Here is a 21,315-nt window from a genome sequence, read left to right as displayed (position 1 = left end):
TTCCAATGTGGAAGTCATTATTGTGTTAAAGAATTTGAGGCCAGGCGTAGCGGCTCATGCCTGTAATCCCAGCACTTTGGGAGGCTGAGGCGGGTGGATCACGAGGTCAGGAGATGGAGACCATCCTGGCTAACACGGTGAAACCCCATCTCTACTAAAAAAAAAAATACAAAAAATTAGCCGGGCATGTTGGCGGGCGTCTGTAGTCTCAGCTACTCGGGAGGCTGAGGCAGGAGAATGGCATGAACCCAGGAGGTGGAGGTTGCAGTGAGCTGAGATAGTGCCACTGCACTCCGGCCTAGGTGACAGAGACTCTGTCTCAAAAAAAAAAAGAATTTGAAGCATCAAAAAATGCTTCCATATATTTTGTTGAGATCTATGATTCTACAACATTTAGCCTTTTGTTCTTTTTCTCCCCTTTGAAGAAACATAGGATATGCAGAATATATCTATTATTTCTTCGCTGCACTACTGCTTTAAATAGGTGTATAGATACCATGTCATTCCTTAGTCTACTCAAGGTTAAACATCACCAGTTGACTGAAGCACTCCTCATGTTATGTTTTGTTGTTTTCACTATCTTGATAGTACTTTAGTGCTCTCAATATCTTTACCAATGTCTGTCATACTATATGACTCAAGCTATAAACAATATCCTACATTGGTGTAAGTCTAGAAGTGAACTATTAATAGATGATATGAAACCTTTATTCAATTGATGCAGACAAAAACCACATAATTGTTTTAAGCAGTCTTACCATTGCCTCATATTGAGATTGCTGCATAATAAATTACCCCAAAACTTAGCCTGGTGTCACGGTGCCTGTCTGTAGTCACGGCTATTTGAGAGGCTGAAGTGGGAGGAACACTTGACCCCAGGAGTTCAAGGCTGTAGTCTGCTACTATCGTGCCTATGAATAACCACTGCACCCCAGCTTGGGTAACATAGTGAGATCTTATGTCTAAAAATAAATAAAAAATAATTTAGAAAAGTAGTGGCTGAGAACAACAATAAACATTTACTATCTCACACAGTCTGTGTAGCTCAGGAATTTGGGAATAGCTTGGCTGGGTGATTCTGGTTCAGTGTCTCTCATGAGATTGTGGTTGACATTTCAGCTGGGGCTACAATCCTCTGAAAGCTGTCTGAGGCTGACGGTCTGCTTCTAAGATGGCTCACTCACATGGCTGTCAGGTTTATTCTAGCTCGGTTTCTCACCAATGAACTTCTCCATAGGACTGCATGAGTATCTTCATGACATTATATGATGGCTGTCTTCTCCCAGAGTGATCTGAGAGAGAGAGAGAAAGAAAGAGATCCAAGCCACAATCTCTTTTATGTGCTAGCCTTTGAAATCACACATTGTCATTAACATAATACACTATTGGTGCACAGGTCAGCTCTATTCAGTATGGGAGAGGGCTACACAGTAGCGTGAGTACCAGAAAGCAAGGATTATTTGGAGGTCATCTTGTAGGCTGGCACTAGAGTCTAACCTCTATCTCCCAATGACTAACCTCCATCCCACATGCAAAGAATACTTACATATTCTCAAGACCATCAAAAATCTCGTTCCATTACAGCATCATCTCAAAGGCTACAATCTTGCTGTTCCAAACAGACCCAGATGTGAATAAGGCTTTTTGAGTGTGGTTCCTTGAGTATAGCTCCTTGAGTAAAATTCCTTGATCTGAAGATCTGTGAACTAAAGAGATAAAAAGTATGCTCTTCTTTACCCACATACACACCCAACATGTGCCATAAATAAAATAACCACTATAGACACTACTGTTCAAAGTGTGGAAAACAAAAGGCATATAAGAGTCACTGATCCATAGCAATTTTGAAATCTGGCTAGGCAAATATTGAACTAGTATTCATTCCTACTGCTTCCTGGGAATGATTCTCTATGACTCTTGGTTTAGACCTTTGAAATTTTGGCTCTATCTTCTGAACCAGCTTATTTTTCCGTGAAAAAGGTAGCCTAGGTTTGCAGCTGTATATTTTTCCTAGTCTGGTTCCTGCCAGTAGAAATTTGGAGGTACAAAAGCCTCTTTTATTGTGTTCTCTTCAGTCCAACCTGTTGATGTTTCTAACAGTGAAATACTCTTAAAAACTTTGTAAGTCTCCTGTGAATCTTACTGGGGTTAATTTCATTATACAAAAGCCACACCTGCCAATCTGTTTGAAATAAGCTCTGCTCTACTTAGAGCTTGTGCTGAGGTTATTCTTAAGCTTCTTAGAACCTCTAGTGTGACTCAATGGTTCTCTGAGGTACAACCTTAGATCTTTCTAAGGCCTTAGCAAAGGATTTTATAACCACTTCCTCAGCTTCATTTTTACACCATAGTTGTCTGACATCTGGCAGTGTCTGAGTTTGATCTTTGTCCAGAAGCCATTTCTTTATTTTAGCATTGTTTCCCATCTTGAGAAGCTAGCAATTTTCAAGGCCAGCAAGTTTCAGCTTCTTTTGGTTTGACAATCTGTCCTTTAGCTTATCTTCTTCTCTCTCACATTTTACTATAAACAACAAGAAGAAACCAAGTGGCACCTTCCAAACTCTGACTGGAAATTTTTTTACCTAGATCATCCATTTTATTAGATACAATTTCCAGTTCCACAGTATTGCAGGTAACTGTATTGCTTAACTTTCTGCCACTGTATTAAAACTATCCCCTTTTCCTCCGGTTTCTGATAATGATTTCCTCAGCAGAAGCCTCCTCAAAGATGTCAGGCTTATTAATAATAGTCTATTGAATAATCTTCAGCTGTCACTAACACTCTCTTCAACATCTTTCAGTTTCTGCCATTGCCTAATTCCAGTGCCTCTCCTATATATTTAAAATGTGTTAAAATGGCAGCAACTCACTTCCAAATATATTAGTTGTCTATTCATGTGTAGGAAATAACCACAAAACTTGATGACTCAAAACAATAACCATTATCTCATTCCTGAATTTGACAGCTACTTAGCTAAATGGTTCAGGGTGTCTAATAAGGTTGGATTCAAGATATTGGCTGAAATTGCAGCATCTAAAAATTTGACCATGGCTGTAAATTCTGCTTCCAAGATGCTCCCTCACATGGCTGTTAAGTTCATGCTGGCTGTTGACAGGCAGCCTCAGTTGCTTACCACATGGACATCTTCTTAGGGCTGTCTGTGTGTCCTCATGACATGGCAGCTACCTCCTCCAGAGAGAGTGATCAAAAAGAAAGCAAGGCAAAAGTTGCTGTATATTTTACGTGCTATCCTTGAATGCCACACATCGTTATTTCCACATATTCTATTAGCTACATAGGGAAACTTCATTCATTGGAGAGGGGGTGGGGCATGACATTGCAAGGGAATGTGAATTATAGGAGCCTGGAATCATTGAGGCCATTGTGGAGGCTGGCTACCATATTCACTGAAGTCCCTGATAATTTAATTTTGAGATGCTTCATTCCTTTTGGTATTAATTGATTTTTTGAAACCTAAACTGTACCCCAATCTATCATTAAGTTTTAGTTGTAGTTTCAGTTCTGTATTTCAACCTCTTCGGATTTTTTTGAATTTTACTTCTGTCATATCAATAATACTCTTGAGCTTTGAATTATTAAGCATGCTAAGTTATAAAATTTTTGAAATCCAACTTATTAATAAAAATGTTGCTGAACACTTGTGTCTCCAGGCCTATATACACTTACAAAGTTCATAAAATAAGTACATATATCTTTACCTCCACCATTATAGAAATGACACACACACTAAATTCACTTTTTTGTTAGATATAAATAGGAGTCTAGTTCCCCCATGCACTATGATAATATAGTATACTAAGCAGTGGGCAACTCCAGGTTCACCAGGAACTCTAATATATTTTTTTAAAGACTAGATTAATTATACTGACAAAAACCTTAAGAACTGAGTACTAAAGATTATAAGTTCTAAATTTTCTAATTTGGAAAACTGAAACTTATAATCGAATTGCTAGAGTTGTACACAAAATACTAGCCTCTGGCAAAATTATGAGGTAGGATAAAGTCATCAAGAATAGAGATGATATGGTTGTTTTCTCCCCTTGGATTTAGCAAGGTGCCTTATTTCCAGTAGATCTTTAGCAAATATTTCTTAACTGATGAACTTGTTAATAAATTATTGGCAGATTATGCCCTCAAGTCTCTTGGTATCTGTATTAGTCAGTTTTCACGCTGCTGATACAGACATACCCAACACTGGGTAATTTACAAAAGAAAGAGGTTTAATGGACTTACCATTCCACATTGCTGGGGAGGCCTCACAATCAAGGCAGAAGGCAAGGAGGAACAAGTCACGTCTTACATGTATAGCAGCAGGCAGAGAGAAGGAGCTTGTGCAAGGAAACTCCTCTTTTTAAAACTATCAGATCTCATGAGACTTATTCACTATAATGAGAACAGCATGGGAAAGAATTGCCCCCATAATTCAGTTACCTCCTACTGGGTCCCTCCCACAATACGTTGGAATTCAAGATGAGATCTGGGTAGGGACACAGCAAAACCATGTCAGTATCCAATTTCTCCTTCCCCAAAGAACCTTCCCTTGGCACCCTAAAAATGCCCCCAGTGTTCCAAACTGAGAGTATTTTAAAATTTCCAACTATACAATCAAACTTTGACTATTTCTGATAAGGAAAAAGTTGGACATTCTAAGAAAATTTAGGGATCATTTGTTGTCAATGCCTTAATCTATAATAGACTATCTAATGGTGTAGATTTCCTAATAAAGCTGATAAACAAAAGTTTGAGGCAAGCTTCTGGCTGCCTTGCAAACCATAATAATTGTCATTTCTTGATCTCTCAGTAAGGTCAGTCTTAGATGAACATGTTGATTGTTTCATTCTTTACCAAACATCTGGACTTCCTGATGCTGGGATTCTAAAACTTTATTTCTTTTTAGCTGCCTTGCCATGAGTGATTCTCTTTCTTGTTCATCCAACTTAAGAAACTCCTCTGGAAATAAATAGCATTTCTGAGTTTTGTTAATAACCTTCTCATTCAGTCACATAAGTTCAAAAACTTGAAGTTACTTGTTCTTTCTCTAAACCCTGTCATCCATTATTTTGGTGGTCTTCCTCAGCGTTGTCTTCTTTTTTTCTCTACCATAATCCCAGTTTAAACCCTTTAGTTTAGTTCTTGTTGCAGTTCATCTGGCCATGTATTCTTGCCCCATTAACTCACTAAAGCACAGCATCTTTCCGTTTATTCACTGGTCAGAAACCCCAATGGCAATCCCATATCCTCACTGCCTATACAATAAACTCTAAACTTCTTAGCTTAGTTTTCTATGTCTGCCACATTCTAGCCACAGTTTAGCGTTCCAGACTTATCTTCTACTATTACTTCACACTGGATTATTCTTGGTTCACCAAACTCATCCCACATCTACCATCAAGTCTTGATTTTTTTTTTCTTTTCTTCTTTTTTTGTTTGAGATAGGGTCTCACTCTGTTGCCCAGACTGGAGTGCACTGGTGTGATCTCGGCTCACTGCAATCTCCACCTCCCAGGCTCAAGTGATCCTCTCATCTCAGCCTTCAGAGTAGCTGGGATTACAGGAATGCCAACACACACAGCTAATTTTTGTATTTTTTGTAGAGATGGAGTTTTGCCATGTTGCCCAGGCTGGTCTCAAACTCCTGGACTCAAGTGATCTTTCTACCTCAGCCTCCCAAAGTGCTAGGATTATAGGAGTGAACCACTGTGCCAGTCTTTACTATGCTTTTTACTCTGCCTGAAATGATTTTCTGATGCTTTTATTAAAACCCTGCCCAGCTGGGCATGGTGGCTCACACCTGTAATCCTGTAATCCCAGCACTTTGGGAGGCCAACATGGGCAGCTCACGAGGTCAGGAGATCACGACCATCCTGGCTAACACGGTGAAACCCCGTCTCTACTAAAAATACAAAAATTAGCTGGGCGTGGTGGTGGGCGCCTGTAGTCTCAGCTACTCGGGGGGCTGAGACAGGAGAATGGCATGAACCCGGGAGGCGGAGGTGGCAGTGAGCCGAGATGGTGCCACTGTACTCTGCCAGGGAGACAGAGTGAGACTCTGTCTCAAAAACAAACAAACAAATAAATAAATAAATAAATAAAACCCTGCCCATCTTTCAAAGTCAAAATCAAAAGAAATCTCAAACATGATGCCTTGATCATCCCAGCTAGAAGTGTTCTCAATCGTTTCTGAAAGCCCATCATACTTTGTACCACTCCTAAGGTATTCACTGAATTCTAACATAAATTTCAGTTATTTGCCTACATGATTTATCTCTTCTCGTGTATTTTAAGCTTCCTGAGAGCATTGGTTACCATTTTACGCATAGTGGTTAACACATTTGCCTTACTTAAAAGTGGTTCTTCATGAGTTGGAATCATGAAATGAGTTGGCTAAGTATTATACATTGGTTTGGGGGTGCTGGGTAGGAGCAGAGTATAGTGTGGTTAAGAGAAAAACCTTTAGAGGTCAAATGATCCCAGATTTAAATTCAATTTTACTAATTCTTAACTGAATGATCTTGGACAAATTAATTATTAATCTCTTGGTACCTCAAGTTCCTCATTGGTAAAATGAGAATAACAATGCCTATTTCATAGATTTGTTGTCAGAATTAAATGAGATATAAATTAGGTACAAAATACTTTTTTTTTTTTTTTTTTTTTAAGGCAAGGTTTTGCTCTGTCACCCAGGCTGGAGTGCAATGGCGTGATCACAGTTCACTGCAGCCTTGACATCCCAGGCTTAGGTGATCCTCCCACCTCAGCCTCCAGAGTAAGGCATGCACCACCATGTCTGGCTAATTTTTGTAGAAATTCGGTTTTGCCATGTTGCCCAGGTTGGTCTTGAACTCCTGGGCTCAAGCAATCCTCCTGTCTCAGCGATCCTCTCCAAGTGCTGGAATTACAGGCATGAGCCACTGCACTTTGCCAAAACACTTATCTTAATGAATAATTATGATTTTCTTATCCTCTATTGTGCCTGGCACAGAGTCTTGTAATAGCGCTCAACAACTTTTTATTAAACAATTTAGAAAACAAAAACATATTATTAATTTTGATACATCTTAATTATTCACATGTATTTAGCAAGAAAAATCTTAGATATAACAGAGTGGATAGAAATGGCAGGGTAGATAATGGAAATAAGATGCTGCATTTTTTAAAGTGAGTGAGAAGAAATTTAATTTTTGACACAGACTGTGTCATCGTCTTAACAACAGAGTATGCTGGGAATTCCTTAGTATTTTCTAATGGGAAAATTGGAGAAAGCCAATTACCTATTGTTAGTTCTAACAGTTCACATCTTAAATTACATATAAAAATGTTTAAATACTGAAGCTTATGGGAGGCCTGGGCAGGCTTCAGATTCTCAGCCAGTGGGGAATTTTTGTGCCAGACCACCCACTGCAAAAGTGAAAAGCTGGTACCTTTGCCAGTGGATATCTCTTCAGAGGAGTGCTCTAGGCTGTTGTAACCGTTTCCCCCAGGAAGACTGAGGGGAAAAGAATACATGAGAAATTACTGGACAAACACTGTCCAAGCTTCAAAGTAATAACCAAAACTGAAATTAATGCCCTTAACATCACCACTCTCCCTAACCTAAATCTGTTTACATAGATTTGGGATGACTTATTTTGAGTCTGCTTCTTTTGGGGACACAAACTTACATGAATAAAGCTAGAATTTCAAGGCAAGTCACGCTATTTAGTTATAGTTTGATTCAAATTTTTTGTTTATTTTTAATCATCTTTCTCAAAAATGTCTTTAGAAACAAGTCATTCAAGTAGTAATGCTAAAATGGCATTTACATTTGAAATTCTATTTCATTTCTGGGGGATAAACTTATAAAAGCAAAAGAGACATCCAAATAGTGGTAAGTTAAACCTGGAGAAGGTGTGGAAAGGTGCACCTAATCTTTACTCATAACGTTTACATTTTGTAAAGACTAATATTTAACGTATTTTATTTTAAAGATATCATCTCATCTATAATTAGGAACAGTGTGAAAATCTAGTGTCTTGGACTAATGCAGAGCAGCTGTTTATGAAAGTGCCTGAAACATAATAGACCTTCAATAAATATTATGTGTTGGCAAAAAAGCTTAACAGGTGTGGGTGTGTGTACACAACCCTCCTTCCTCACCCCCTCAATAATTCCCAGGCAGTGTTAGTAGAGGACCACTAGAAGCATGAGCATCTGAGGATCCCAAAAGACTATCTCAAATCCTGGCTTCAGAGGCACTTTTTCTTGCTCTCTAGGGGAGAGACTATTTATGGGGGAGGGAGGGAACACTAGTCTATTGAATCAGGAAACCTTTTCCAAGTGACAGAAACCCAATTTGAACCACCTTAGGCAAAACAGGAAATATGCTGACCAGAGTAGCAAAATCTCAGGAAGGACATTTAACTGGACCTCCAGAATCATAGTAATGGACAGGAGAGAGAGCAGGACTCTCTCTCCCTCCAACTCTCATCCGCGCTTCTCTCTGAGTCTGTCTTAACAGAGACTAAAATCTTCTGCCCTGGAGAACCTGGACTTCTGACAACTCATCTCTTCATCTTGAAAAGCACTGCTTCTCTTTTCGAAATTATCATTTGAAGATTTCTGTGGAAGGACACAAAAGGCAGCCAAGCTCACGTGCCTACTCTTGTGAATACAGAGATCAGTTCTAGAATTGGCAGCATCCGTTAGAACAATGTAGCACAAGTAAAGAGAAGAACAGGATCCCCCCAAAAAGGACAGTTCTGTTTCCAGAAAGGGGGACGTGTTGGGGAGACAAAATAAGTATTTCTAAGATTATATTTTTAAAAACCAGAATTACATTTACTAAATGTGAAATAAAGGTATCGTTTTCAATTGCTTTCTATTTTACATAAAATGTTTTTCTTTGCCTTCTAGTGCTTATCTCATCTTTCTTCTGGCACAAATGCTTTTCTTACACAGCGTCACTAAGTCCTACCCCTTCCCTCCTCCAAATCTGCACTTAATATTTACTTCCTTGGACTTCAGGTAAAATTTGGTGAATTGATTACATTTGTTTCTCTCTGTTTTGCCCAGAGTGCTATTAAAGTGGCAGTGGAAAAGAAAAAATAAATAAAACCCCAAGTGCAGAGGAGGAGAGAGACCATAACAGATGAAAAGTGATGAAAAATTTGGGAATATAGAATGCAGGTGGTGAAGCAACAGATTACCCCAAAACGTAGCATCTTAAAATGATAAATATTTGTTATCTCATCCCAGTTTTAAGGTTGAAGAATCTCACAGCAGTTTAGCTGGGTATTTCTAGCTCAGAGACTCTCAGGAGGTTGCATGTATGTTGTTTTCTGGGGCTGCCATTATTTGAAGAGCTGGAGAATCTGCTTCCAAGCTCACTCACATGGCTGTTGGCAGGAGGTTTGAATTTCTCACCATAAAGCTGCTCATGAAATACTAATTACGATGGAAAAAGCATAATGTTAATAGAGAAGCTATCAAATAACTTTAAAATATTAAAGTAATGAAGCAGACACCACCTTAAGTAATGAATTAACATAATCAAGTATTGAAAAATCACTATGTGTGCCTCCTGATATGATGGCAGCAGTATGATATCCTGAATATCATAAAAATATATAATCTGAGTCTAATCATGCAAAAATAGCTCAAAGGGCAAGCTGTGAGATGCTACGAAATTACTGATCTCTAATCTTCAAACGTGTTAAGTTCATAAAAGTGTGTTAGGTGCTTTGATATGGTTATGGAAACACACAGGAGGGGCATGTTGACCTAACCTAACACCAGAGTGTCAGGGAACATCTAAGCTGAGATCTGGAGTTAGCCTTAAAAAGGGTCAATAGGGGTGGAGAGAAGCAAAAAAGGAGTGAACAGGTCATAATGTACAAGGCCAAGGAAAAAAATCACTTGATCTTATGCCAACTGATATATGTGTATGTGTGTATATATACATAACCATACATATGGACATGTGTATATTTTTGTAATTATATGTATATATATAAAGAAGGTATGTGTATATATATGTGTGTGTGTGTGTGTGTGTGTATCCTTTTCTTAATATCAGCAAGTTGGCTGCTTTTCCTATCATGTCTAAAATGTCACGTCAAACTGCCTTGACAAGTTGTCCATTGCTTTAGTGTAGGAAACGTGCACTGAAACACATGTGAAAGAGTAAAACATCTTTACCTTTGATTGGCTGGGTTACTATAATCTCCACCTTTTTCTTTCGCTACTCATCTCATAAGATAACTAGGAAATACTATTTTCATAGCACTTTTAATTTATGAGTCATATTTTCTAATCACATCAGCAGAAAGTGATACAGAAGACTAGCAATTCTTTGGTCCTGTCACATTGTACATAACTTGAGTCCTATTCTAGTTCTGCCTCTGACATTCATTACCCAGGCAGCCTGAGGCAAGTTACTTCTGAGAATCAGTTTTCTTATCTGTCAAATAAGGAAATAATATTATCTACTTTATAGTATTCTTGTGAGAACTGATTGAGATAATATTAATATATAAAAGGCACTGGCACAATTCATGGCTCATAGAAAGTACTCACCAAACTATCTTCTGCATCACTGTATATTGTTATACTTAGAAATGGTTATGAATAAAATAAAGGTAAAACATGTTAAAAGTACTGTGAAAATAATATTGACCCATTGCTTTATGAGAGTGTAGACAATTTTTTAAATTATAGTGACTGAGACAACCAAAGAAAATGTGTCAAATCTGTTACCTTTTTGTGAGTTTCCAGTCATCTTCCCCCTAGGTTTCTGGAATCTCCAGCCATCTACCTCTCCCTGCAATGCCGACCCGAACTAGTGGTTTTCCACGAGAGACTGGGGTCTTTGAAAGTTCTGCAGCCATTGCAAAACCCACTGCATTAAAATTCATTAAAATTTCTCTACCATTCCAGTCCCTATCATTTTATTTATTTGTTTGTTTATATATGTATTATTTACTTATTTAGCACAATGAGGTGAAACTTTTTTTTTTTTTTTTGTATATGTTAAGAGTTACCAAAATGTTCCATGGATGTTTCATCGAAGGTAACACCATTCTTCCCACTGTTTGCAGTGAAGTGTGTCTAGTTTGTTGTTTAGGTAACAGCTGGAAAGTAGAAGTGGATATGGTTAGTGTTCTAAGGAATATTCTACCACCCATAAGTTCATCAAAAATGTGTGAGGCCTACTGGACAAAAATGAAATAAAAATAACTATAACTTGTTTGGTCTGTGACCCTAATCAAAGTCTGATTGGGTTAAGTCTTTCTTTTTCTTTCTTTCTTTTTTTTTAGACAGAGTCTTTCTCTGTTGCCCAGGCTGGAGTGCAATGGTGAGATCTCAGCTCACTGCAACCTCCATCTCCCGGGTTCAAGCAATTCTCCTGCCTCAGCCTCTCAAGTAGCTGGGATTACAGGTGTCCCCCTACCACTCCCGGCTAATTTTCTGTATTTTTAATAGAGATGGGGTTTTGCCATGTTGGCCAGGCTGGTCTTGAACCCCTGACGTCAGGTGATCCACCCGCCTCAGCCTCCCAAAGTGCTGAGATTACATGCCCGGCCTGGGTTAAATCTTTTTTGTTGTTTTTGGATAAATATTTTTAATTTCTTAGGTTTTTATGTCTCTAAGAATAAAAAAAAAACTTTGTCCATAATATATTTTGATACACTATATTTTACTACAAATTGTGAGCAGTGAAATTTTAAAAAGCATAAAGTAAAGGAGAATTGGACATCATAATCCCTTAACTAGTAAAATGACTCTAGAAAATTGCGAGCTGGAAACTTCTGTTACCTATGTGTCTCCTACCTTTTATACTTCCCTTACCACACATATTCCCGAAACTAGATTTTTCAAACTTTCTTTATTTTGATAATATATTAGGAAATACTAAAATTTGTTCGGTATCTTATGAACCTGGATCATGATTCACCATCCTGAAACTGCTCTGATGTAGGGAAGATGCTAGCAGTGTTGAAAAACATTATGATGGAATTTCTGCTATAGAATTCTTTTACACATCTAGTTTGTTGGGAAAAGGATTAGAAATTAATTAGAATTAAGCTGAGATTTAATTTATGCCAATTCAATAGATTTTAATGTCTTTGAACTTTTGTTTTTGTGAACAAAGATTTTAATTGTAACATTTGATCAATAGGCATTTATTGAACATCTACTCTATTACAAGGTATTGTGCCAGGCCACCACAAGAAGCCAAAAAAAAAAAAAAAAAAAAAAAAGACCCGCAAAATCTTAACTCATAATAAAACACCCCATATGGTAATTGCCAAAGGAGTAATATGGATGAAAGTTAGTTTGGGAGTATGGGAACAATAATTGCCCAGAAATAAAATGAAAAAGTAAAAAGGGAGAGAGTCATGAAATTTAGAATTAACCTCTAAGTGAGATTATGGAAGAAGTTAGAAAGGAAAAGAAGGAGCCAAAGGAGGGTGAAATGTGGCAGCCCTTCTGTGAAGTTAAAGATATGTTTCAACCAAGTTCTAATATAATGAGTAGCAGGATGACAATGAAGGTGTTTCTCAATTGTACAAGGAAGATACATCACAATAAAATACTGCCGAGCCAATAAAAAGAGTATATAGCACAAGAAAAACAGATGCATTTGTGTGAAAAGATGTGTAAAGTTTATGTACTAAACTTAGTACATAAACTTTATGTACTAAAAAACAGATGCATTTGTGTGAAAAGATGTGTAAAGTTTAGTACATAAACTTTACACACTTTTCAGTGTTTTCTTGGAACACATGAATTTGACAATGCATATGAGTCCACAGATGGTAGTTTCAGGGAAGGAGGAGCTTTCAAGGTGAGAATGGCAAACTGGAGATTTCTCACTTTGGTGGTCATAATGCCAACGGTCATGTTGCCTGGGTGAAAGAAGCCTGCTCACTCACTCTCCCAGCCTCTCCAGCATGCAGTGGGGCTTTATTAAAGAGTGTGCACAGTCCTTTTTGTGCTCTGAAAAGACAAGCTATACAACATTGCATGCTTTACTTATTCTACCTGAAACTTTTATTGTTCATAGAAGCACTCCGTATTCATAAGTACAAATGGTTTACAGGTAGACTCTTGACTGAATAAAATAATGTATCATATCTGGAAAAGTGAACACTACAAACAATCTGAAGCCTTAATTCAAAAGAGAAGATAAGCGGAGCATAATCCAGGAGCAGCCAAAATTCTGGGGACAGTCGCCTGTTGTAGAAGAAGGGCAATAATAAAGGAGGAAATGAAGAAGGTAGAAAATAAAGGGAAAGTAAAGAAAAGGAATAGAGAGAGAGACTTAAATTTCTCTCATCCATGAAGCTGTGTTGATAGCTATTCCTAATGCCCCATTCTCTGACAAGGCATTTTGTGTAAATGCAGGGTCCAGCAGAGACTTTGTGTTGCCAGGCTGCTCCAGCCACTGTGGTCTCATCCTCTCTCCACCTCCATGGTGGCACCCCACCCAGATTCCTTTCTTGTCAAACTTGTTTCCAGTCACCCAAGCCCTCTAGTCTGTGACCTCTTGGTCAAACTGTCTGTTACCCAGGACACAAATAGATCGAGGGTGTCAGATAACATGGTAATTTGGTGGAGGAGAAGAGGGTTTGAGTGAACACTGCAATACCCTTTAGAATACTCCTTTCCCCAACTACTCAAACCCCTAAAAGTAAATTGCCCTTTCTCCACCTATGTTTCTCTGTCTCTAAGTCACTGAAAAGCAGCTGAGTATGTGATTCATAGTTCTTTGTATTTATTTGCTTCGATGCATTCATTGTCTCTCTAGAGCTAACTTAGTGGAACATTTGAGTCAATTCTATTTTTCTTGGGAGAGTGGAATAACATCAAGTTGGGTGCTGACGAAGTTGAGCTGTATTGCTCTATAGGAATGACATAGAGTATTGTGTGCACTGAAGTTAGAGCAGTGACACTACATGAAGTGATGAACACTCTGTAACCACATCTTAAACAGAAAGCCATTTTCACTGAGAACGAACTGATGGGTGATGTCCAATTAGTACACATACACAGCACTTGTCACATTGTTGATGCCTGCTGAGACTCTGGAAAGCCTTGTTTACTGCATGTCTCTGCTGCCACCCTCCAACCCTTGCCAGAAATTCTCAGGATCACTACACAGGCTGTGAACACACTGAAGCAGGAGGAGTGGCCTTTGAAGAAGCTGGGATGTGACCTTGAGAGTAGTGCAACGATGCAGAGTTCTCAGCAGACATGCACACCACCCAGCCACTTTCTCACACCCCTAAGTACAGAGATTTGAGTGAATGCTCTCAGCAAAACTTCTGAGAGCAAAACTTCTGAGAGTAAATATATATATATTTACTAAGAGGTTATAATGAGTCAAGCATGCATTTAAATAAAACTATTTTGTATAAGAAAAAAACGGTCTTCTTAAGAGGTACAGGAATTTCTCTGCAGGTTGATTGGCAATTCCTGAAAGACCTAATAACATCACGTCTCCCTTTTGCTTGCACCCACCTTATCTCAGATTTTTCTTCAATTTGTCGGGGGGAGGGGGTTGTGGAGGGAACAGAGGTTAGGCAGAGGGAGAGAGACAGAGATACAGAAACAGAATCATCTTCCTATTCAGGAATTTGCTGAGTGCCTGAGTCAGTAATGTTTCCAGGTGAGGGCACAGGAACTTAGAATGTGCACTGTCTTGAATTCTTCCTTCAGCTCTGTTATCTTTTGGTAAATTCTGTATATTTTGACTGGGCACGTGAGCCTAGCACATAAGTCAGTGCAGACGTATCATTTTACTTTCCATTACTTATGTTTAAAGAAAAAACAAATAGGTCAGAGTCGGAAGGAGGCAGGATCCAGACCAGTTGTGGGTGGGATTGGATGGAAGCCTAGGATTTCAGCGCGACCTCAAGCCAGGACTTCTGCGAGGTCTCAGGTCCGAGGGCTCTTGCTGCCACTCCCCACCTACTGAGCCCTGCCTCCCAGGATCCCACCCCAGGCGCCAGAGATGGCAGCAGCACGACAGTTCTCGGTCCTGTGGACAGCCGCTCCTCCTAGACTCCAGCTTTCCCCCACTAACCTTTATAAGAGATGAAAAGCTGTTCACACTTTCTCAAGTGTGAAAGAAAAGGAAATGCTCTTGTGTTAGAAGCCCTGAACCTCAAACTCCTCAAGAGAACGGTTGACTCAGCCACCCCCCTCCTCCAGCCCCTCATTTGTCCTCTGCTTCCTGCGGCGGAATGGTCCTTGATAAGTGGCCTCAAGAAGAGTCGGTACTTTGGGCCAGGGACACGGCTGGGGCTGCTCTAGGTGCAGAGCTCTCTATAGGTCCTCTCTCCCAGGACCGGATAGATGATTCATTTTTATACGTAACGTTTTACCCCAGTCTATAGCCGCAGCTGGTTAATGTTCAACCCCCGGGCTTCGAGAGGCAGCTGCAAGGAGGCAGGCAGGCATGACCCGTTTAAGGTATATGGTTGCTCACGGCCCGAGAAAGGGTGAGAAGGGATGTGGCAGGGGGATCCTCCCACCCTGGACTCCCTGGGTGGACTAGAAGAGAGCAAAGAAGCTGTCACATCTGTGGGCCAGCCTGGCGCGCGATCTTTGGAGGCGCAGCGGCAAGGCAGGGCCAGGGCTGAGTCCAGACCGCCCACGAGGCGGCCCGCCAGGCCGGGAGCTGCGGCGCGTGCGGGGTCGTCCCGAGCGCAGGCGCCAGGGCCCCCGCTTAGCCCCAGCTGGACCCCGCGGGCGGTCGGTGCAGTTCGAGCGTGTGGGCTGCTATGCCCTGCCTGAGGCTTCGGGCTAGGGATGCGGGCGGGAAGTGGGGGTGCGGCGGCAGCTGCAGATTAGATTCCGGTTTTGTTGGCCGGAGGGACGCGCAAACTTCGAGTGCCGGGCCAAGAGGGCGACCCCGGAGGTGCGTAGGTGGCCCTCCGGGTTCCCGCTTCTCCTAGTGCCTCTGAAAATACCGTCAGGGTAAAGGGAGACAGGCAGTAACTCTTACTACCACCGCCCTTCCCCCATGTCATTGGCCAAAAAATGAACATTAAGATAAAGCAGCTGTTTTAGTAAATGGAAAGTGGTAGGACGAGGTTGTAACTGAAACCCTGTTTAGACGGCCAGTGAGGTCCTAGGAAAAGCCGCCCCTGGGGGCACGTTCAGGTGGAGCGGCTGTTTCTCGGGTCGTTCTAAGGGATGGACTGCGTGGTCCCCACGGAATTCATGGGTCCAAAAGGTCCTGGTCACCTGTCCAAATATCCGTACCCTGGCGCATGGCGGATGACAAGATGGCCCGGCCACCCAGAGGAAGGAGGATCCGGGATGGGGAGCTTCGCGTCGGGAAGCTGTAGCTCAGAGCTGCAGCCTAGCATTCGCAAGAGAGTCGTCTTCTTCTTTTTTTTCTCTCGTGTTCAAAGAAACAGATAAACAAGACACCGCCTCATCAGATAAGAACGTCTCCCTCGATGTCCCGGATTTCAAGAGGTAGCTGGAGAAGCTGAAGTCAGGAGTGTCTTGCGAATGAGCATCGCCCGAGGCCCAGCACCCACAGAAGAACGGTTCTATTTTACTCTACTTTGCTTGATATTATTTTATTTTCTAACAAAGTGATTCGTAGTGTACAACCTCAGGCTCTGAAAGGCAAAGCCCATTTCTTAGCGCTCGGGATGGCTTGCAGGGTCTCCACCTCTGTCCTCTCTCTCCCCTCAATCCTCCACCCCCATCCATCCCCTGAGCCCGCACACAGCGGGGTGAAGCTGTCCGGGAAACTAGTGGGCAACCAAATGCGGGCACCCTCTGAAGCAACGCCGAGAAGGCCCTGCAGTCGATCCATACTGCAGGAGGACATAGAAAGATGCCATGAAGTTCTATTGGGTGCAGCAAGCCGCTCCCCACACACATTCCCTGTGATACGTGCCCAGAGAAGCAGAAGCAGTTTCGAGGGCTGTTGACACACGCAGAGCGGGGAAACTCGCCCAAGAATTGGACTGCCACTGGTCTGAGTCCCAGGTCACATTTAATAAGCTGCCCACAGCTTTCCGGGGGACAGCAGGGATGGTTCTAGATCTCATCTTTCCAGAGCGACGAGGATAAAAGTTCCTGCCCAGGACTGTGTGCGAGGTTGTCCCGCACTGCTGCAAACTGTCAGCGGAGGCAGAGAGGCTTTGCTGTTTCTGGAGAGAGGAAGCATTGGCAGAGGGAGTCTGGCTGTGAGGAATCCACCCCCAGGCCTTAGGGTGGGTACATCAGGTCCCAGGATCAGCGGGCCATTTCCTCAGTTGCATGAATGGAGGAAAAACAAAACAAAACAAAACAAGACAAAACCTTGGCTGTGGACAAAGAAAATAGGAGAGGGAGAGGATGGAGGAGAAAAAGAGCACGAGGGAGGGCAAACACCTTAAACATTTTTTGCCTGAAGACTAAAAGAACTAGGTCTGGAAAGATTCATCAAAGTGCCAGGGTGCAGACACCCACCCTGCCCAGGGAGAGGCCAGTGTGTCTGCACTTCTCTTAGTCCTTCTGAAGGAAGGAAATTTAAAAGCACCCCCCGCTACCACCCAAAAGTAAACACTTTTACCATGTAGTCATTACATGTTTTTAAATTTTTTTAATTGTAAGGAATTTGGATGGCTCTTATAGCCATTCTTCTGCAGAGTAACTTAAGCTTCAAATAGCTCCTGTTTTCCACAGCTACTACTGAACTGTTAGCAATGTATTGTTACAAAAGGAGTAGAAATGATTTTTAAAGGTAATTAAGTAGATTTAAATATATCTTCAGTGGGGTATATCATTTCTTGCAGGATTTCTCTAATCTTCAAACAAAATCTAAAATCAACATTTACTTTTTAAAAATGCATAAAATACTCAGCACAGAAGTGAATGAAGTTATGCATCCCAAACACAGTAAATTCTGTTTTCTATCTTTTCGGATAGACAGTCAACAATGGGAAGTCCTCCCTTTGGGGAGGGGGCAGGGAAGGGTGGGAGGGGCCAAGGGTGATAAATTTTTAAGATTAGAGTAAAATTTCCCTGGGCTCATCTGCTAGAACCTGAAAAGATAAATCAGTTACATGTTTACAATGGTGTTTCTACTTAACCCTCTTTAAAAAAACTCAAATTACCATTCCCTCAAGTTCAGTTAATGCAATTGTTTGGGAAGCTGGGGAAGAAAATCTATTTTTAAAAAATATTCCTTCTGAAAATCTGCTAACAGAAATTCCTCTCGTTTACTTCCAGACTTCTCCTTCAGTCAGCCATGTTTCTTGCTTCCCGGTGCGCTTAGATTAACTGCAGTTCGTCAGGGGGTTTATAAATCAATCAATAGGGAGTCTATATTCATAAAGGCCTCTGATCTAATTACACCCCCTCCTTTTTTCCCCCTCTCTAAAAAAGTTAACTCACGGAGCCAAGGACTCCCAGGGTAGCTCCGTCGATTATGGGCGGCCGGAGGCTGGGGAGTCCCAGCGACGACGGCGGGGGCGCCCGTGGATTAGGATGTGGATTGCAGGACAGACCTTTGTTTGGTCACATTCGCGACAGGGATTGGGGGAAGGGCCGTCCTCCTTCGGAATCACGCTGGATTTTTATAGACTCGCCTTTAAAGGGCTCACTCTTCACAGGGTTAATTTATAAGGCTTTCGAGGAATATTAGGACTTTGAAGACATTGTTCATATTTTCCCATTAATTTTTTTGTTACACTCCTAACCCCCACCCCTACACCCCCCCCCCTTCAGCGCCTAATAGAAAGGGGGTGGGGGTGGGAGAAAAAGCAGGGCAAGGAGGCGAAGAGGATTTTGCCTTCTAATCAAACTGCTTATTCGGCCCAGGCTCTCCAACATATTTTTAAAAATTAAATTTCTAACCAAGTCGTAAACACTAAAACTCAGATTTAGGAATTGGGAGGAAGTTGAGACAATCATGGCCTGTATACACCTTTTCCCAGGTCTCCACCAATCTGAAATCGGTATTAGCGGAATGAAGAATTTGGGGCCTTGGAAATTTTTAAAGAGGCTTACTTTTTTTCTTTTCTTTTTTTAAAAAAACAAAACAAAACCCGAGGATAGGCCAAAGACACCGAGAGAAAAAAAGGTGCCTGAGAGTAACAGGTGAGGGATGGAAAGGGGTGGTGGGAAGAAACCCCCCAGACGGCGGATCGCCTGCGCGGGGTTCCTGCCCCAGGCCTGGCGAACTTTTGAGCGCTCAAGGAGCGGGGCGGCCATGGGCTGAGGCCAGTGAGGCCTGGGAGCCTCCGGGCCCAACCTCGAGCTCGCCATTTTTGAACTCAAGCGGGGGAGGTTGGTGCTCACGCTATAGATTATGTTAAAGGTTTCTTTAAGCACTTTAATACACAACTAGCTCAGAAATCATTAAGAGACCTAGAGAAGAAGAAAAAATACCCTCACACTCACCGGTAATAAGTGTTGACATGCAGCAAAAATCGATTGAGTGGAACCGAGGTGGTGGATGCAGCGACGGCTGGAGGGGGACCCGCGCAGGGGCGGGAGGGGCGAGGGGACTGACTGCACCGGCTCTGGGAGCTAGGTTTCTCTCGCAGGATGGGAAAAGAAGATGCGGAAAGGGGCAGGCGGCCTGCAGGCTAGCGGGGATGAGAGTTGGGGGGAGAACAGAGGAGAGAGTAAAATTATTCCTTTTGGAAGTCCAAGGGAAAGGAGCTGAGGTGAGAGAAATGGCCTCTCTTAGGTCCCAAGTCTCCGCCCCCAGCCTGCACCACTCAAGTCGGGGAAGTGACAACTCTTCCTAAACCTCGACTTCCATTTTTTGTTTCCTGCAGATTGATTGATTTCCTCGCGTTGTTCTAGTTCCACAACCAAACTAGGCCGAGGTACACCTCCTCTACCCAGAGCTCCCAAATCACTCACCAACCTGCAGGAGAATCAAATCCTCCCGGCAGGTCTCGTTAGCGCTTCCAGCCCCCATCCCCAAATCCCCTCTTCTAGCTCCTTCCTTCCCCTCCCCGCTTTGCCCCTCCCCGCCCCCCTACCAGGCTGAGAGGCGGAGGTGCCAGGACCGCAGGGCCCTGCGGCTCCAGAAGCCAAAGTCCGCCCGTGGGGACCGTTTTGCTCTTCATTGCTCTCAAGCGAACAACATGGACGGAGGTGACCCTCGTCCAAAGGGCTTTTATCTGCCCCCCACTGCTGCGTGATCCCTCCGCAAGTCGGAGGCAGAGCTTTAAAAAGAAAGAAAGTTAATGTGCGTTGAGCACTGATCTTAAATCGGGGACATTATCTGCGATCTCTTTAAGTGGCAGCAGCAGTTTCTTGCAGAACAAAGACTCAGTGTCTGAGCTCCAAAAGCTTCTAGGTAAAGTTTCATTCAGATGAAAGCAACTAAAGCGCGAAAACAATGATATTCTCGGCTCCAGAAAATCGGAGGTTACTTTTTGCTCTAAGTTCCCCAGCGTGGTGTTTGTTCTCGCCCACTCTGGTTGTGCGCGGGGTTGACAAGCATAACAAAAGATCTCAGCACATCCCTCCCCCTATCTCCACAACGACCCTCGTAGCGCCATGAGGATGAATTCTCTGGGACTAAGTGGTATGTGCTTCTATTTGTTATGAAATCAAATTTCACATTTTTTTTTTAAGCTGAAAATCGCTGATAAAGGAGGATCGGGTGCTTAAAGTTCATTTAAACACTCACACCGGACTCATTCCCTGTTTAGATGTCAGAGGATGCGAGGGAGGGCCAGGGCTGTAATTCATCTTGATTTGCTTCATTGTCCTGCAGTTTGCAAACTATAATCCTGTATAATTTCAGGAACAAGCAGGTTTAGAATTAATGGGTCAATATTATTTAAAACAAAACACCGGGAGCATGACCTTTGCCTCAACTACATATTGCTCGACAAGACTCAGGAAACTCCACTCTAACCTCTCAACCCCTGGGCTCTTTGAGAAACTGAAGGGCTGTAGTTATTAGAAATCGTCTTTGTTTCTTTTAATGTCTCCAAAGGATTTGGAAATAGTAATGCAATATAACATGAAGGATCTCTCTACTTAAGCCTGAAAGATAAACGTGGAGGCCTAAATATTTTGAACTGGAGATGTTTCCTTGTAAATTTATTATAGATGTATTCCTCCTGAGAGAAATGCATATAAACTGTACATGTATAAATGCACAAATATTTCTCCAGAACAATTTGCTAGAGGTGTGGGTTTCCTCATAAAGGAGTAAACTTGAGAGTCATTCTAAGCTGATGGACTTGCTAAATTTCTTTCTCCTTTTTTCTTTCTCATATTATTTGCTAGCCATAATGGAATCCCCTGGGTTTAAGCCAAAGAAAAATTGG

At 41.8% G+C, this 21,315-nt stretch overlaps 1 protein-coding gene across 15 annotated transcripts; it reads right to left on the bottom strand.

Moving 5' to 3' along the window:
- Positions 1-686: 686 nt before the first annotated feature.
- On the bottom strand, positions 687-21,285 carry LOC101001412. Of its 15 annotated transcripts, none has more exons than XR_004182712.1 (7): positions 18,410-19,411; positions 11,041-11,130; positions 8,364-8,620; positions 7,444-7,508; positions 3,135-3,190; positions 1,547-1,706; positions 687-1,292 (listed from the first exon to the last, which is right to left on the bottom strand). XR_004182712.1 is itself a non-coding variant. In XM_031664355.1 (4 exons), exons 1-3 carry the CDS (start codon positions 20,095-20,097, stop codon positions 1,592-1,594), a joined length of 390 nt encoding a protein of 129 aa, XP_031520215.1. In that variant the 5' UTR covers positions 20,098-21,285; the 3' UTR covers positions 687-1,292; positions 1,547-1,591. The 15 variants fall into 15 exon arrangements, 1 of the variants encoding a protein (XP_031520215.1); XR_004182709.1 differs by having other exon boundaries at positions 8,391-8,620; XR_004182715.1 differs by lacking the exon at positions 18,410-19,411 and adding an exon at positions 19,418-19,770 and having other exon boundaries at positions 7,444-8,620.
- Positions 21,286-21,315: the final 30 nt, after the last annotated feature.

The sequence above is a fragment of the Papio anubis genome, chromosome 3 (assembly GCF_008728515.1).
Source record: "Papio anubis isolate 15944 chromosome 3, Panubis1.0, whole genome shotgun sequence".
Classification (NCBI taxonomy): domain Eukaryota; kingdom Metazoa; phylum Chordata; class Mammalia; order Primates; family Cercopithecidae; genus Papio; species Papio anubis.
This window is presented reverse-complemented; position numbering and strand designations above follow the sequence as displayed.